The following is a 19,211-nucleotide window of genomic DNA, read 5'->3' on the forward strand; positions in this document are numbered from 1 at the left end:
CTATTTGGAGATGGAATCCCCAATCTTTGGGGGATCCCTGGAAAGTTGGCAACCCAAGGGTCTTGCCTTTCCTTGCTTCCCTGGGCTACCCCCTCCCTTTGGTATTGCACAGAGCGGGGGAGACTATGTGGTCAGAGCACAACACAGATTATTAGCTTCTTTTGCGAAAGAATGGTTAACAGACATGAAAGGGGAGAGGGGAGGAAGTAAACCGAAAATGTTTTGAGAGACTTATCTGAATTGCAAAGTCGCTTGGCGAGTTTTCCGAGTTGTGGGGAAGCGGCAGAAATTGTAAACAAAATGGGAAAGATGGCGGCCCAGCAGAGAAAGTTTAAAACAAAACTGGGCGGGCAGAGTCTGAGACTGGAAGAGGGAGCAGATGTCCTCAAACTCCTGGCGGATATGCTCAAGCCGGTAATGGAACAACTCGATGGTATTAACCAGCAATTGACTGTGATGAATAAAAACTTTGCGGCGCAACAGCTTCAGCTGAACGAGACAGAGAAAAAAGTGGAGCAGGCAAATGAGAAAATTAAAGAGATTGACACCACAAGTAAGAAGTTGAAGAAAAGGATGGGAGAGGTGGAAATGAAGCAGAATTGCCAAAAGCTAACATGATTCTCAGGTTTCAGGGGGTTCCTGAAACAGATCGGGAAGACTTGAAGAAGGTGCTTAGTGAGATCATCGCTCCAGTAGTAGGCTTAACAGCGGAGGAACTTGTAAACGAAATGGAGACAGCCTAAAAAATAGCCTACCTGGAGAAATAGTGGTCAAGTCTTCAAGAAGACAAACCAGGAATGCTATCTTAAAAGCAACATCAGCAACTCCACTGAAAATGGAAAATGTTACCATTAAAACTTTAAAGGACATTCCATTTGAATCAGACAAAAGAGGAAAAATTACAAGGAATTAATTTCTTTTCTTCAAACTAATGGAATATCGTATAGATGGGTGGTTCCGGAGGGTGTCATCTTTAAGATCAACGACAGAAGAGAGAAGATAGACTCCACTTTTAAAGCTAAAGAATTTTTGAAACGTCAGCTGGGGACAGATGATGAGTCCAAAGAGGGAGAATCGAAGTCGAGTGACTCTGCGACCTCAGGAACGGAAGAGGATTCTGCGACAGAAAAAGGTGCAGGAGCTGCCAGAGTGGGATATGAGTTTAGAGACAGAAAGTTGAAGTAAAGGCAGGAGGACTTGGAAAATGGCCTTTTGAAGAGAAGAATAAGAAGATGATCAGAGACTTCTCTCATAACAACTAATAAAATAATATATAAGAAGCGAACTGTTATAAGCAAGAACTCAACAAGTATATTGTGATAATAAAACTAATGGTACTAACATGTTTACTAACAGTTAAAAGATCTCCTCCTCTTGGGGTTTTAGTATAGTGTGGTTTGCTTTTCTTTATCCTTAGTTGTAGTCCCTTCCCTATATTTCTTTGTAGTTTGTAGTATTTGCAAAATTAAAAAAATCCTTACGGGGATAAAAAAAAAAAAAAAGAGTAATAAAATTCTAGCTGTACTCTGGGCTCACCTAAAGCAAAAGCTCAGTGCCATAAAAGTGAGTTAAGCAATTAAAATTAATGTGTTTTCAGAAATAATCACTGTGTTCCATGATTCTGAACTAAGTAAATAAAGAATATTTTAATGCTTTACATTTTGTTGAAGATGTTCCCGAGTTTTCATTTTTATTTTTAAAAGGCAGAGTAGTTACATTTCAAAGTATTATGAACTGAGGCCAAAAGCTACTGACTGGAAGAGACCATCCAGGATACGATATCAGAAGTCGAATTCAATTCTAAGATACTTCTTTAAGTGTAGCCCCCTGGTCACTAGACCGGGAGCACCCAACTCTTTTTGAGCCAGAAGGCACCTTTGGAATTCTGAAACAGGGTGGTGGGTGCAACCACAAAATGGCTGCAGCAACTACAGAATGGCTTCGACAGGAGGTGGAGCCAACCACAAAATGTCAGGGAGTGAGGTCATGCATAACAGTAACTCTTCAACATTTCAGACAGAAGTTCTGTTTAATTGGATGCCTTCTTAAATGAACATGTTGTTTAAAAATATATTCTTGCATACACACAGCTTACGTTTAGCAGTGCAATGAAGATCCCTTTGCTAAAGTGGCAGCTGCTGCTGAAGCAACTTTTTAAAAATCTGCACAGCCAGTCAGAAGCCCTGCTAGGCAAAAGCCCCACTTGGCCCACCCACTTTCTTAAAAACACGTGGCAGGTTCCAGGAAAGGTGTTGACAGGCATTGTGGTGACCCCTGCCCTAGGCCGTAGTGTCATTGCCTGCAGTTGTGCCTCTCTTCAAGTACATTTTTTTCACTAGTGTATTCAAGGCATTTATGTGTATGTATGTTACCTAAAATATACATAACAGAAAACATATTAAACAACCATTTTATTATTTATTTATTCGATTTTTAGACCACCCTTCCCTGCAAGCAGGGCTCAGGGCAGCTTACAGTAAAATTCAATATAACAACATACCACAGAATACAAGGCTACCAAAATTAAAAGTTAAAACATACAAGAAATAACCGTTAATGCATAGATGAAAGCAGCAGCAATAAAGAGAAAGAAGAAGAGTTGGATTTATACTCTGCCCTTCACCACCCAAAGGAGTCTCAGAGTAGCTTACAATCTCCTTCCCTTCCCCTCCCCACAACGCTATGCTGGGGATTATTAGGAAGGGAATTGAAAACAAATCAGCCGGTATCTTAATGCCCCTGTATAAATCGATGGTGCGACCTCATTTGGAGTACTGTGTACAGTTCTGGTCACCACACCTCAAAAAGGATACCATAGCATTGGAAAAAGTGCAGAAAAGGGCAACTAGAATGATAAAAGGATTGGAACACTTTCCCTATGAGGAAAGGTTAAAGCGCTTGGGGCTCTTTAGCTTGGAGAAACGACAGCTATGGGGTGACATGATCGAGGTTTATAAGATTATGCATGGGATAGAGCAGGTAGAGAAAGAAGTCCTTTCTCACAATACAAGAACCCGTGGGCACTCGATTAAATTGCTGAGCAGTCGGGTTAGAACAGATAAAAGGAAGTACTTCTTCACCCAAAGAGTGATTAACACATGGAATTCACTGCCACAGGAGGTGGCGGCGGCTACAAGCATGGACGGCTTCAAGAGGGAATTTGATAAGCATATGGAGCAGAAGTCCATCAATGGCTATTAGCCACCAGATATAGATAGGAACTCTCAGTCTGGGGCAAGTAATGCACTGTATTCTTGGTGCTTTGGGGGGGGGGGTCAACAGTGGGAGGGCTTCTAGTGTCCTGGCCCCACTGGTGGACCTCCTGATGGCACCTGGTATTTTTGGCCACTGTGTGACAGAGTGTTGGACTGGATGGGCCATTGGCCTGATCCAACATTGGCTTCTCTTATGTTCTTATGTTCTTAGATGCCCTGTGAGGTAGGGGAGGCTGAGAGAGCTCTGGGAGAACTGTGACTGACCCAAGGTCACCCAGCTGGCTGCATGCGGAAGAGTGGGGAATCAAACCTGGTTCTCCAGATTAGAGTCTGCCACTCTTAAGCACTACACTAAACTGGCTCTCAAATAGCAGCAGCAGCGAAGTTGAAGCCAGTGATAACTAGTTAGGGGTAGGGGAAACCACACAAAAACACTTCAGCAGTAAAGGGTCTCATAGATAGGACAGACTTTGCCTGGCACCTAAATTACCAAAAGAGATGGTGCCCTGTGAATATTTTTTGGAGCGGGTGCCATTGTCGGGGCACAACCACAGAAAAGGCTGTCTTGAGCAGGTTACAGTCAACTGACAGTGTCCTATGGAATTTAAAAAATATATTTTAATTTTTTCTGTGGCACCTTTCCACCCATTTTAGAGTCCCCAAGGTGATGAACATTAAAACAAAGCATTAAAACATTTCATTTTCCCCCAAGTTTATTTACATTATTTTCATTCTATTTACAAACTTTCCTCTTTACATATATGTTTAGAGTTTTAGAGCCAAGTTACATGCCAAATATGTCACAATCTTATTCCCCACATTTCAGACATTAAAAACCATTTCAGGTACAAAAATGTGAAGTATTTAAAGCAATTAAATAAAATAAACTACAATCATAGACAAATGTAAACACATAAAAGCACACAGACAGGGAGGAGGGCTAAAAAGAGTTAGTGAGGAAACACCAAAGACAAAAAAAAGTCTTCACTGGTGAGAGAGGGAGAGAGAGAGAGAGAAATCTCCCTGAGAGCTAGTTCCAAAGCTTTGGCACCACAACCAAGAAGGCCCTTTTTTGGGTTGCCACCTGTCTAGCTTCAGATGGCAAGAGCACACAGGGCCTCCACAGATGACCAGAGTGGTTGGGTAGGGCCTTCAGGTATGCTGGCCTTTAAAGGTCTTTAAAGATCAGTACTAGCACCTTGGACCTGGAAGCAAATTGGGAGCCAGTACAGATGGAACGAGACATGGTCCCTGTGACCTGCCCAATCAGCTGCAGCATTCTGTACCAACTATAGTCTTCAAGGGCAGCCCTACAAAGAGTGCATTGCAGTATTTAATCTAGATGTTACCAGGGTGTGCAGGACAGTGGCAGGATGTTTCCAGCCCATGAATGGCCTCAGCTGGCTCACTAGCAGAAGCTGGTAACAGCCTCCCCCTGGCCATTGCTGCCACATGTTTATCCAAAAGAAGGCCGAGGTCCAGCAGTATCCTTAACTATAAACCTGCTTAAGGGGAGAGTGACCACATCCAGAACAGGAAAGGACCCTGTTACTGGCTCCGACCTTCCCCTAATCAGTAGCACCTCTGTTTTATTGGGATTAAGTTTCGGCTTGTTAGCCCTCATCCGTCCCAAAACTGCCTTCAGACACCTGTTCATGGTTTCCACAGCTTCTCCGGAATCTGCTGGAAGTGCAAGGTAGAGCTTAGCATCATCCACATATTGGTGGCAACTCAGTCCATATTTCTGGATGACCTCTGCCAGCAGCTTCATGCAGGTGTTGAAAAGCATGGGGACAAGATGGAACCTTGCAGCACTCCAGAGGCCAAGGGGCGGAGCAGCAGCCCCCCAGCACCACACTCTGAAACCTACCTTCCACATCACAGCATGGTGCCTCCCAATGCCAGCCCCCAAAGGCATTTCAGAGAGGCTCACGTATTCTAAAGAAGCAGTAGGAGAGGAGTGAAGACTCGAACATCCTCTTCTGTTGCATCTTGAGGACCACTCTGATTTTATCCATTTTATACTTCGATAATATGACCGCAGTTCAGAGCAAACTACGTAGTTATATGTGACTGTGAGGCTGGCTGGCTTTCTTCCATCCATCATCCTTGTGCAAAAATTGAAAGGCTCTTTTTTAAAAAAATATCTTAAAAGTGCAACATAAATGGCTAATTGTAAGAAACTGCCCTGAAGATTTTATGTGGGCAGTTTCAATATTGTGTCCACTTCAGTACAGCCAGACTCTTTTCCGGTTGGGAAACAGTTCAGTCGCCTACACACCCTGACAAGAGGAGTGTCACTAATTTCCTTACTATTAGCAATGTTTTTATTTATTTATTTATTTTTATTTTAAAAGTTTTATTTCCTCTCCTAAAAAGGAGAGACATTTCGCTTAATGGAAAAAGGGAGGGTATATAGAGGGATCAAGAAAAGCTGAGTGATGTTATGACTGGTATATTAATCTGTTAGTAATATTAAAAAAAATCTTCTTTGGCTTCTTCAGTGTGTTGTCGAACTTCTTTCTTCAATCCAGTTGTAGATATATCTGTTAGTATATTAGTCCCAATGGTGCTTTGTTAATAAAATCTTTTCAAATACGCTTAAATCAATCTTCCACGGGCTGGTTTCTTTTAAAATCCACAGTCAGGAAAGGAACTTCCTCCGCTTGTTGTTCACCGGTTTCTCGACTCCCTCTCTGGGTCGCTGTTTCCACTTCTGCTTGCAATCTACAAATGACGCAGTCCTTATTCTTTCGTGCCTCTTCGAAAGGTCTCTAGCTTTGAGAATGTATTTATCCTTTTTCTATCTTTCGATTTTTAAACGCTCCATTCTCTAGCTGGACCTATTCTCCGCAACTATGACTTATAAAAGCGCTATTGAGAGCACTTTATCGCTTGTCATAGATCCTTCATTTCTCACACTTCCCAGATAAGGACACAGTCATTCACAATCTGGTTGTTATACAGCCGGCATAACAAAACATAAAACGCTTGACCGGAAGCTCCTCCTTTCTTGTTCGCTAATTTTACAATCCAGCTCCGCCATCTTGTTAATTTCTTTATTTTTATTAAAGTTCATACAACGCTTTTTTAAAACAAAAAACTTCTGTCCTTTTTTCACACTGCACCAAAAGGAACGGCTTCTTTTCTCCGATTCCAGTCCCCCCCCCCTTTTTCTTCGCTAGGAATCTCTGTTTGCGGGAGAGGGGGGGTCTCCTCCTCCTCCCTTAAAACTTTTCGCTGGGGGTGGGGGGACACACTTAACTGTTTTTCTTCACGTTCGACAACTCACAGTTTCAGCCGCTCTTTTTCTTTTTCATCGTTTGGGCGCTTCATCACTCGGGTGACATCAGGTTGCTCCGCTAAACCCCGTAAATGGGGTCGCTCACGCAGCAAGGTCCATTGGGGCAGGGCATGGCGAGAGCCTCGACTTCCGACCGCTTGGCCGAGAAAGAGGCTCCCCCCAGTACGCCCTAACGCGCCCCGGATCCGAGTCCCTCTCATCCTGAGGGGCTCGTTCGGGTCTCCGCTCGCGCGGATTCCCTCCTCCACCGCGGGCGGGCGAGACGACCTCGGGAGCGACCCGAGGATGCGTCCGCCATTCGCGGGAGCCAAACCGGAAGCCTCCACTATTAGCAATGTTTTTGAAACGGGTTCAGTCTGAACGGATCTATCTTCCAAGCAGCAATATCAAGTGCTCTTTTCTCCTCCCACCCATTATTTGGCATTCGCAAACATTTTGGGGACTGGTCGGGGGTGCACTGGGTTTGTTAAACAGCTGGGTCAGTATTTCTGGGAACCTTATGTGAAGGATCAGCCAAGATTTTACTGTTGCGATGGGTGCTCACACGTTCGAATTTTGGTTGCAGTGTGATTGCTCCCAGGATAGAAACGTCTGAGTCCATTGTCTAGATGATGTACAAACAAGACCTTTCCCATCATTTTACAACCCAGGAATATCCTGCAATTACCCCAATTTCCCCAAATGTTACATGGGAAGAATTAAATCTCATTAGAGCCTCATAGAGGAGAAACTCTTGGTCTGCCAAGCTGCTGCCCTATCTTCTGGCATGCTTTCTCTTAGGATAAAGATACCTTTTTTAATGTGTCAACTGGTATAGCTTTCCTACACAGGATCCCATTGGCCAAGTTGAACAGATAAAATCATCACGTCATGGAAGTGAATATGTATCAGGATGTGTGTTCTTATTGTATCTCCAAAGCTACCCAGTCTTCCATTTTATGCTTTCCAGCCTGGGACTAATCCCCATTGAACTGGTAAATTTGCATAAGATTGGGTTCGTGGAAGCAAGGTCTCGTACAGGGGTGCAAGGTCTCGTACAGGGGTGGCCAAACTTGCTCAACGTAAGAGCCACATAGAATAAACACCAGATGTTTGAGAGCTGCAACAACTATCACACACACCTTTTTTATTTAAAAATATGCAAATTTGCTTTTTATTAACATTAAATGAGACTGCCAAAAATCAAAATGGAAGGGGTAAAACAGATATTGATAATGATATTTATTTGTCCAATGATACTTGTTTGTTAATTATATGTACTTGTCTAAGAGAGAGAGAAAAAGAGAGAGGTGGAAAGAAAGAATGAAAGAGGTGGAAAGAAAGAGAGAAAGAAAGAGAGCCAGAGAACCAAGAAAGCAAATAGATGGGAGGGAGGGAGGGAGGGAGGTATGCCTCCCCCTCACTTCCCCAGCTACCCTGCTGGGAGCTGCACAATATGTGTGAAAGAACCACATGTGGCTCCTGAGCCGCAGTTTGGCCACCCCTGGTCTTGTAGGTACTGGGCAGAACAGGGTTTTTGAATGAGATGAAAAATAAGACCTTGTTAAGTCAATAGGTAGATATTCATAATTTGAATATACAGGAGGGACACACCTGGAGGGACCCTTCCCCCCCCCCAGAGCCATGGAGCGGTCCTATGCAGCAGGCCAGTTGCCTAGGAGCTGTTCGGCAGAGCTGGCAGCTGACCACTCATGGGAGGCTGAGGAGGAAGGTGGCATCCAAGGATGACATCAGCTGGTAGCTTGGGCTGCCAGAAGCCAGAGGCATCAAGCTGAAGAGGCTAGTGGGGCATACATGCACCTGAACACACAGGAGAACAGTGGCTGGGGTGGGAAGGCGATTGCCCTGTGGCCAGTTCCAGTTAAATGCCTGATAACAAAGCCAACCTAGCAGTTCGAAAGCAAGAAATTGCAAGTAGATAAATAGGTACCCCTTTGGTGGGAAGGTAACAGCGTTCCGTGCACCTTGGTGTTTAGTCATGCCGGCCGCATGACCACAGAAACATCTTCGGACAGCGCTGGCTCTTCGGCTTGGAAACGGAGATGAGCACCACCCCCTAGAGTCAGATTCGACTGGCTTTCGAGCAAGGGAAACCTTTGCCTTTACCTAACAAAGCTTTTACTGTATTTGTAATCTGAATTCAGTGAAGAACTCAAGTAATTAGTATGCATGAAATGGGGGGGGGGAGTAATGAAGTCAACCGCACATGTCCATGAGATGACCCTGGTGAGGGAGAGGATGGTGCTTTCTAGAACCAGTAGCTGAATTCCAGTGCCTGGATTATGCCCATAATTGTCTAATAGCAATAGCTGGCCTTCCCATGGGGATCAAAAAATTCACAAGGCCTAGGGTATGTTTTTCTGCAAATCGGGGAATTCATAAAAAATATGACAACCTAAAATAACTGGATTCCCCAAAGCAACTTCCTTGAGGCCAAAGTGATTCTACTAAAGGCAGCAGCAGCTCTGGCATATCCAGACAAGGGCAGTTCTAGTGGCAGACTGTAGTAGCCATGTGGTAAATCTTTCAGTCCCACGTCTCCATCCAATAATATTTATGCCACACAGACATTGCACTGATACTGAGTGATTGCTAAGTGCTCAAGCAAATGCCCCCTTTCTGGCATTTGAGTGTGTCTGCAAACTTCACGGTGGCCCCATAAACAAAAAATGCATTCAGTGTCCAGGCCTGGCCTGAAAGGTCACACTATTTCAGTATTTCAGTATTTATGTTAGTCTGGGAATTCGATCACTGGGTGACTTGGTGCCTGTGGAGGCTACCTGGGGATCATCGTGCTACAGAACGTTGCAATGCATCCTTCAAGTTTCTTCTTCTTCTTCAGGGAAAGGAGAATCCCTGGGAATCTCTGATGTGGTCCAGATGGAGAGCTTGTCATTTTGGTCATTTGATTCCCTCCTGCTATTGGGAAAGTATAGGGTTTGGATTCATGTAAGTTCCTGAACTGGTCAATAAAGCAAATTTTCAAACAAAAGTACTCTATTGGTGCATTCCTTAAAAAAACAAAAAAAACCCAAAAATGTTAAGCGGGAGAAAAATTAATGGGTCTGGCTGTGTGAGGGTGATTTTTTAACATCATTGTTCCATGAGTTCTGCTGGAGATTGCTGTAACTGCCCACAACAATTATCCGTGTTGCAATTATATATGTGTGTGTGTGTGTGTGTATAATATAATTTAATAATATAATATAATAATAGTAATAATCATATAATAATATAATATGATAGAATAATATAATATAATAATATAATATAATAAATATAATAATAAAATAATATAATAAAGTTCAAAACTGCCTTGCTGAGAAAGAGCACGGTGACCTTGTGTCAGAACCCACAGCCAACAACTAAGTACATGCATTCAGGAACGGTTATACTTTTATTGCAGAGTTATAGATGCAGTAACATAGGCACTGTTAAGGATGGCGGCGACCCCATGGGCATAATAGGATATAGAGTATTTGTATGCCCCCCCCACAGCACTGGCCAATTAGGCACCCTCCCGCGCATGGGATAAGGCTTAGAGACCGTTAGGTAGCTGAAGCTGAGAACGAACACTCTCCCACGACACCTAGGGAAAACCCAGACACCACAACACCCTCCTGAACATCTGTATAGATAAGCGTTTCGGTGCACAGCAGAGAAAGCACAGAAAGGAATGCAGTAGCAATTAACCTGAAAGGAAAGCAATAGCAATTAACCAGATACAGACCAGACTCCCCAACCTTCATGGCGGCATAGCTGACACCTTGTACAGGCTAGATAACACCAGCCGCAGAGGGGGGGGAGAAGCTGGCTTTCCAATTAGCCACATTCCTTTCAGTTAGGCCCATGATTTACACATGTGGGAAAGGGGCCGAGCCTAGCTGCAGATCGGCTCAGTTCCTTCCTCTCAGGTCAGACCACTGCTTATGTCACCTGTTCATCCATTGGTTCAACACTTTGGCTCTGTGTCATCACTGAGAGATCTTATCGGTTCATAGGCCTGGAACCACAAGGGCCTTTTACCCATAAAGACGTAAAACTCTAGTTTAATCTCCGCTTGATGGCGGCTGCCTGAGAGCTAGCTGTGTAGACATCTTGCTCACTTTGGCCATCTTGGATACTTGCTTGCATGGGCCCTTCAGCTCTGGTCTGCAGTGACTCGGGCGTAGAGCCACTTTGGATCCCAGGAACTTCCATCTGAGAATGGGCTCTATCTTGTAACTTGGAGCCAACATATTACAGTTTTAGTTAGCCTTTAAAACTCTAGCTTTGTTGTTTTATCCTCACAGTCTTTTCCAAGTATTTGTGCACCTTAATAAAATATATATTTTAATTTACTTTTGTGGTGAATTGCTTTGACAGCCCTCAGCCTAAATCCAGAGCCTTGACTGGCAGACAACCGACTACTGTAATTGTCTTTTGTGAGACACTCCTGTGAGCCTACCTCACAGGGTGGACTTTCTGGTTTAGACCCAGGAAGGTTAGAGGCTTCGCCCTTTGGCTTCTGACTGTCGGGTTAGTTAAAGGGGCTGGTGGCAGACTACCAAGCTGGTGTGTGAACAGTCACATCCCAGGGTTTTGTAATTTTTTGTTACAGCCCTGTATCAAAAGGCATTTGGCCCGGTCTGGGCTAGGTGACCTTTCGGCATAGCCTACCTCACAGGATTGTTGTGAGGACAAAATAGAGGAGGGGAGAATGATGTAAGCCACTTCCAATTCCCATTGGGGAGAAAGGCTGGTACAAATGCCAGTAGCTCACAAGGTAGAATTTCTGCTCACAAGACTCCACAGCTTAGAGGGAACATTGGCCCTGTACCAAAAGGTGCTTGGCCTGGGCTGGGCTAGGTGACCCTTTGACACCTCCCTCCCCTTTTACAATATTCTTTGCCGACTTAAAGACTGGCTGTTCATTGTTTTGATTCTCAATTAGGTCCTGATGTCCCTGCATGAAATGTTCCCTGCAGTGCATGCGGCAGAAATGGCTGTCCAGAGAAATCCCCATTCTTGGGAGGCCTGGCAGACTTTGGGACGTGCTCAACTTGGATTAGGAGAAATCACATTGGTAAGTGCATACTGCCCCCCCCTCCAATAAATGCCACTGTCGCCTTCAGAATTCTGTATACCAGCATTACTATATACATGTCAGCAAGCTGTCAAAAGCAATTTGTTTTTGTTTTAAGGAATGCAAGACAAGGATTTTGATCAGAATCTCTGTTCCTCAGCAATCGTGTATTGCTTAGCTAACAACCACGTCAAGAGTTTGTCCAGCATAAGTCTCCTGTCCAGGTTGTGCAGTGCACACCTTCCCCTTGTGACTTGCAATGCATGAGATTGCTTGTCCCCTCTCAAGAGAACCAGGCAGTATATATAAAAAAAGAAGCTTAAATTACTGGGGTAATTTTTTTTCACTTTTATTTTAAAGCAGCCTGGAGCTTTTGGGCTCTGACTGTTTTTATGGGAGAGCAGAAGAAGAAGAGGAGGAGAGGAGATCGGATTTATACCCCGCCCTTCACTACCCAAAGGTGTCTCAGAGCGGCTTACAAACTCCTTTCCCTTCTCCTCCCCACAACAGACACCCTGTGAGGTAGGTGGGGCTGAGAGAGCTCTGACAGAAACTGCTCTTTTTCAAGAACAGCTCTTGTTAGAGCTATGGCTTGCCCAAGGTCATCCAGCCAGGTGCAAGTGGAGGAGTGGGGAATCAAGCCTGGTTCTCCCAGATTAGAGTTGGCGCACTTAACCACTACACCAAAATAGCTTCAACAGAAGCAGTTGCTCTGCTGAGTCTCTCTTTCAGACCACTCAGGAAAAGCCCACTGGGCTTTAAGGAAGTGTTTTGCTTCGGGCTTGCTTGTATATTGCAGATAGAAATGACTGTGGAGGGATTTTTTTCTTCCATATATCTGCTTCAGACAGCAGACAGACAGAACAGACAAAATGCATTGTACTTTAGCAGAATGGGAATTACCTGGAGACGCAACGCTTGCTTAAAAGACATCGTTCCTTCTGATTTTTCTTGGTTTTAGATAGAGATCAGCACTGCACCTTGGGATTTTCATTCCGTTTCGTAACCACAGTTGACTCAGCCCTTGGGGTCCATTTGCTTATGGGTAAACTAGCTAAACTAGCTAAATTAGCAATTTTGTTTATGGGTAAAGTAGCTGAAACAGAAACATACATATTGTTACACATCTGTTTGCATTGACGCTGCTGTGGATTGGAATTAATGATCTGAAAGAAGTGCGGAGATGTGGGCCAGGACACCAATTTTGCATTTTAAAAAAATTTCCAGGATAGCTATTCCACAGACCCCAAGAAGTTGAATACCTTCTGCAGGCCAATTAAAGGAAAGTTCTTTAAGTGGCTGATCTGAGCAACATTTTAACTAGTTGAGAGATGCCTTGCAGAACTTTCATTCCCTAAGCTTGCCAAATGAGCTGTGTATTGTGGGTTGAGTAAGGCTCCAAATGGGAATAGAGGGACTCAGTTCCTTGAGACGGGCAATATCAGCACCTCAGTATAAGTGCTCTGATAAACATACGATGCTGTTTTCTGTTGAGTCAGACCCTTGGTCCACCGAGGTCAGTATTATTTGCTCTGATTGGCAGCGGCTCCTTAGGGTCTCAGGCAGAGGAGGTCTTTCTTGTCACCTACTACTTCATCCTTTTAACTTGAGATGTCGAGGATTGAACCTGGGACCATCTGCAGACAATGCAGGTGCTCTGCCCCTGAACTATGATCCTTTTTCTGATATAAAACCAAAATTTATAATTAGTATCAATTTATGCTGGATAATGCAATGAAGTGTTTGTTAAGTGACAGGTTGAACAAATCTAGAGCTTTGTGTTTTGTTGAAGTGTGGTTTTAGAACCTGTGACTTTAGAAGGTTTCCGGTTGATTAAGAGGGGGATTAATGCAGTGTCTCGTTATATGTTTTCCTTTTAGTCCTGCGTTGTTTTTTAAAATCCTAGCAATACCCAGTAGCAAACATACACAGCTGTTTCACAGTGCACTCCTGTCTAGTTAAAGTTTTAGATAAAGTTATTCCTGAAAGTAACTTGAAATTTCTGGTAAGGGTGAGAAAGGACAGGAAGGTTAGTTAGAGTAAGAAAATGTAATCTTCTATAGGAAATGTAGAAATGTACCCTTTAAAAAAATCTCAACTGGATTTAGGAGAGAAGAATACAATACCTACAAACAGTGCATGAAAACTAGATTACAAAATCAGAGAACAATCCAATAAAAAGAGTGTAATGCATGCAATAAACAATACAATAAAGATGGATTATAGAATTAAAAAACAATGCAATAAAAACAGTACAGTGCCTGCAATAAACAATGCAATGACAGTTGCCTAAAACTTCCACAGACATTAAAACGGCAACTCTGTTCCCTTTATAAAAATGCCCTCCAGAGCAATTCAAGTTTACACATTCTGCAGAATGATAGGAAAGTGGCACCCTTCCTGACCACGTCAGGCAGGCCATTCCGCCAGGTAGGAGCCACAACAGAGAATGCTCGGGGTATGGGCAGCCGTGGGGTCTTGCCCATTTGCAGGGTGGCACCTTCAGAAGGCTTTACTCGGATGAATGAAGCTGCTGGAGCAGAACGTATCTGGGGATATGCAGCTATGGGAGGCCTAGGCCTTGAAACACTTCTGCTAATAACCAGAGCCTTGGATAGAACCTCGAAGCTAATTATTAACCAATAAAGCAATTGCAGAATAGATGTAATGTGCACATGCTGCCTAGCTCATGATAGTAATTGAGCTGCAGCATTTTGCACCAACTAGAGTTTCTAAGTTGTCTGCAAGGGCAGACCCATACAGCATGCATTACAATAGTTGAGCCTTGAGGTTACCCTGACGTGGATCCATATGGCCAGATAGTTTGGGTCACAATAGGGATCCATTCTCTGGGCTAAATGAAGATAGACGTAATCATGTATTGTAGGTGAATAAGCTTGAGTGTCCAGCAATAATGCTGCATCAAGTATGATCCCTAGACTGGATCGGTGAGGATCTACTGAAACCCCATTGAATGTGGGAAGCAAATGATCTTCCAAGACCTGAGACTTACTGACCAGCGTTACCTCCAGGATTGTCCTGTGAAGTAGATGCAATGACACCCTGTCTTCAGATTTAGAAACTAGGAAAACTTGGGAAATTTTATACCCCACAAAATGTTTTTGTAAATTTATTTTGTTTGTTTAATAATTAATAGATTTTTTTTTTGGCCTCAATGAGGGTAATGCCTGGCATTCACTTGGCCTGTTATCAGGGGATTAGTGGCGTGAAAGAACCACACAGTAGGCTTGATGAAAACAAGTAAGAAACAGGTTTATTTCAGTGGTATGCGTGGCTTGGTTGTCTCTTTGTTTTCCTTTTCTGCAGCCCTCTCAGTATTATAGTAATAAATGACTAGAGAGCTGGTGTTGAGAAAGTATAACAGTTCTTGAACTTGAAACAGAAAGGCTTTTAATTTTCAACTGTTTTTATAGGAACAGCACCCAAACCCTAATTATCAAAATACTGCAGGGCTATTTTTGGGCAGGAACGCACAGGAATGGAGTTCTGGCTGGCTTCAGAGTTGGCCACGCCCACTACAGTCAAAACCTCTGTGTGGGAGGGAAGGCCTGGGGAGCAACCCCCCCCCAGCAGCTCAAAGGTGGGTGGGTCAGGGGGGGCCTGGAAGGATTGGGGAGACATTTAAATGCTGGGCAAGCAAAGGGAAGGCATGGGGTGTGCCCTAATATGATAATGAACTGTGCTGTCAGGGGTGTGGCCTATTATGCTAATATGTTTCTGCTGTTGGGTGTGGCCTATTATGCTAATGAGTTCTTGCTGGGCTTTTTCTTCAACAAAAGCCCTGCTTAAGAGTCCCTAATGAACTCCCTGCCTAATGCTTCTGCCACCAAAATCCAAAAACCTTCAGCTCTGTCAGTTGGCCAGCAGTTAAACTGCCCAGCTCCTTTTTTTTTCCTCCCGGCATTCCATTTCACCATTTGAAAGTGATTGGCTGAGACTCCTTAAAGGTGGAACTTGAAACCATCCATCATAGCAGGTTAGGCTGAGAGTTATGCGACTAGCCCAAAGTCACCCAGTGAGCTTCATGGCAGGGTGGAGAATTCAGTCCAAGACTTCCAAATCCCACTTCAGCAGCCTAAGCAATAAACCCACCACACTGACTCCCATCACATTAACTGGGTGGACCTCAACCCATGTTTTGTTTACCTTGGTACTGTATTTTGTATACATTTGTTTAAAAGTGTATTTTTATAAACTGCTATAGCTCCCCATTGGGGAGAATAAATAAAATAAAATAAATAAAAAGTAGCTTAGGTTGAACCCTAGAGAATACCAGATACTCTTCTGTCTTAATGAAGAAAATTGGTAGTGATGGTCAGTCTCTTTTTTGAGGAAGGCTTGGAGCTGTTAACCAATTTCTCATTGAAGGAATCATTGGAAAACTTCCAAGGAACACTAGGACGTTCCAGAACACTGTTTGAATGTCACTGTTTAATGCCACTGTGTGCCACCTATAACACAATCAGTTGCAGGGGTACAGGATGGGATTTTAAAATGTTTTGAATCTCTTATGTGTCAATTTTGAATTAAGGCTACAGTGCTGGGTTATATTTTCTGAATCAAAGGTCCTGATGTTGACTGATATTTTTTCAGTTATACTCTCTTCTGCAAACTACTGAAAACCCAATAATGGAAGGTAATGGGCCAGCATGGTGTAGTGGTTAAGAGCAGCGGACTCTAATATGGAGAACCAGGTTTGATTCCCCACTCCTCCACCACATGAAGCCTGCTGGGTGACCTTGGGCCAGTCACAGGTCTCTCACAACTCTTTCAGCTCCACCTGCCTCACAAGGTGCCTGTTGTGGGGAGAGGAAGGGAAGGCAATTGTAAGCTGCTTTGAGAGAAAAACAGGATATAAAAACTTACTCCTCTTCTTCTTCTTCAGAGAGAGTACCACTCACTGAACTTTGTGAACAACCTGATCTGTGATTTTGGGGGAGCTATGCTCTAGTTCAGAATATCCATTACAAAATCATTATTAAAATATCTGAGGATCAGTCTTTCCTTTCCTGTTCATTTCCTCGCTGTAGCAGAAGGCTTTAAAAATTAATCGGCTGAAATGTCTCAGTGTTCTATTAAATTATTTCTGGGATAAGGTTTTATTTCCATTTCTACTAGTGAACATCTCCTCAGCCATCCCTTAGAGGGCAGCATTTCCCCCCACTGTATTTATTTGTTTGTTTGCTTCATATATATCTCGCCTTTCTACCCCATGGGGATCTAAAGCAGATTATATAATTCTCTTCTCTGTTTTATCATCACCACAGCTCTCTGAGCTAGGTGAGGCTGAAGGTGTGGCCTGAGGTCCCTCAGCAAGTTTCCATGGCGGAAGGGGGACAGATTTGAACCTGGGTCTCCCTGATCCTAGTCCAACACTCTAACCACTGGACCACACTGGGGGGGGGATTCAATATTTGACAGAGATTTGACACTGCGAATAAATGTACAATAAGGTATCTTTCTCTGCTTCTAATGGTTCTGTAAAGATGTTTTACAAGATAATTTATTGGTTAGAGTGACAGACAAAGGCCAGAAGGCTTTAAGTTCAAACTAATATATATATTAGCAATGGCAATCCACCTCTGCTCATCCCTTGCCTTGAAAACCCCTTGAGGGGTTGCCATAAGTTGGTCACGACTTGACGCCGCTCCATTATTATCTTTAACCCGCCCTGAGTCTCAGTGAGAAAGGAAAACAATAAATAATGTAATTAAAATAAAAGGAGAGCCATATATATATATATAAAATTAGATTTCTAGCCTGCCCTCCCTACACAGCAGGGCTCAGGGCGGGTTACAACAACATATACATCCAATTTAGAACAGTTAAAACATAATTACATAATATTAAAACCTGTATAAAACATCAGATGTTGTAACTCACAAAATGGTGATCAGGTACAAGTCAACAAGTGTTCCAAGAAAAACTATCTGTACGTGTGCCCCAGGATGAAACCAGACACTGGGCAAGTGGGCAAAAAGCCACAAACAGTAGCACAAATAAAATGGTGGGAAGCAGGGGTGGGGAGGCTGATGTAGTTAGACCTGCGCAACCTCAACCATAGGCCTGGTGGAACAGTTGCAGAATAGCAATGAGTTTCGCAGGGCCCTGACCTCACTTGGGAGAGTGCTCCAGCAGGCCGGAGCCAGAGCTGAAAAGACTCTAGTAAGAACATGAGAAGCCAATGTTGGATCAGGCCAATGGCTCATCCAGTCCAACACTCTGTCACACAGTGGCCAAAAATACCAGGTGCCATCAGGAGGTCCAGCAGTGGGGCCAGGACACTAGAAGCCCTCCCACTGTTGCCCCCCCCCCAAACACCAAGAATACAGAGCATCACTCTGGCTCTGGTTGAATCTAAGTGGATGTCCTTTGGGTCAGGGACCACCAGCAGATATTGATCTGTAGAGCATAAAGCTCTTTGAGGGACATACTTTGAGGAACACACTCTGTGACCTTGAGCCAATCTCTTTCAGCAGAACCTGTCTCACAGGGTGGTTGTGCTTATTGGATGTATCATTCTATTATTGCATTGATTTACATTGTATGGTCTGCCTTGAACAGCCTGAATAACCCTGATTGGCTCAGTTTCATCAGAGCTTGGAAGCCGAACAGGGCCAGATGGGAAGACCACCAAGGAAGAGTGGAGTTGCTACTCAGAGGAAAGCAATGGCAAGCCACCTCTGCTCATCCCTTGCCTTGAAAACCCCTTGAGGGGTTGCCATAAGTTGGTCACGACTTGACGCCGCTCCATTATTATCTTTAACCCGCCCTGAGTCTCAGTGAGAAAGGAAAACAATAAATAATGTAATTAAAATAACAGGAGAGCCATAAATGCCACCGTGAGCTCCTTGGAGGAACACTGGGATGAACTTGCAATAGGTGACTTGTCTCTTAAGTTATATGCTGCATAACATCCAAACACTTTTTCCAGATAGGACATTGACCCCAAGCATGAAAGAAGCCCACAGTTCTAACCAAATCCCCCCAAGCTAGGTTTTAGAGGAGGAGTTCTGGCTTGTCTCAGAGCTCAAATGGCCCATATAGCTTTTTGATGTTCTCCTAATTTTGCTAGTGCACCCCTGAATGACTCTCCTCTGACGATGTCTTTTTACCCAGTGGCAGACATTAATCTAGAGATACTGTTATAACAAAAAGGGCTTAGTAACACAATTTCACAGCCTTGTAAAAGCAAGCCTTCTTTTACTGATGATGTTACATAGTGACAAAGCTGTGCAGCAAGAGTTGGGTTTTTTTTGGGGGGGGGGAGAATGTTTTGTGTATTGTTTTGCAATGACTAAGTTTTTTATTTACTCACAGTTTAAACAATCTCTCAATGCGAACAGCTGTAAGCCGATGCTCTGTGGAAAGACTGTCACTGAGCTGTTTCCAGAGTATGACTGATTTTAGCGTGTTCAGAAACTTGAGTCGTGGCAGTAGGCCTTCAGCCAAAGAGGTCTCCGAACCCCCCCACACACACATAGAGCGCCAGTTGATCAAGATGTTGGTGGGAGGTGGGGGGAAGTGTTGGCCATAATCTGCAATTCAGCTTAGTTTCTCAGAGATCACAAAGTTCATAACTCTTTTCTGCTGAGACTGATACATC

General features: G+C 43.7%; 1 protein-coding gene across 1 annotated transcript in view; it reads left to right on the forward strand.

Moving 5' to 3' along the window:
- The window catches only part of TTC33 (tetratricopeptide repeat domain 33), a 55,037-nt gene that overhangs the window by 32,521 nt on the left and 3,305 nt on the right, over positions 1–19,211 (forward strand). Inside the window, exon 4 of the mRNA XM_015409329.1 lies at positions 11,453–11,584. Within this exon, the coding sequence (XP_015264815.1) occupies positions 11,453–11,584 (132 nt within the window). The remainder of the gene's footprint in view (positions 1–11,452; positions 11,585–19,211) is intronic.

Source organism: Gekko japonicus, unplaced genomic scaffold (assembly GCF_001447785.1).
Source record: "Gekko japonicus isolate JY-2015 unplaced genomic scaffold, Gekko_japonicus_V1.1 scaffold650, whole genome shotgun sequence".
Classification (NCBI taxonomy): Eukaryota; Metazoa; Chordata; class Lepidosauria; order Squamata; family Gekkonidae; genus Gekko; species Gekko japonicus.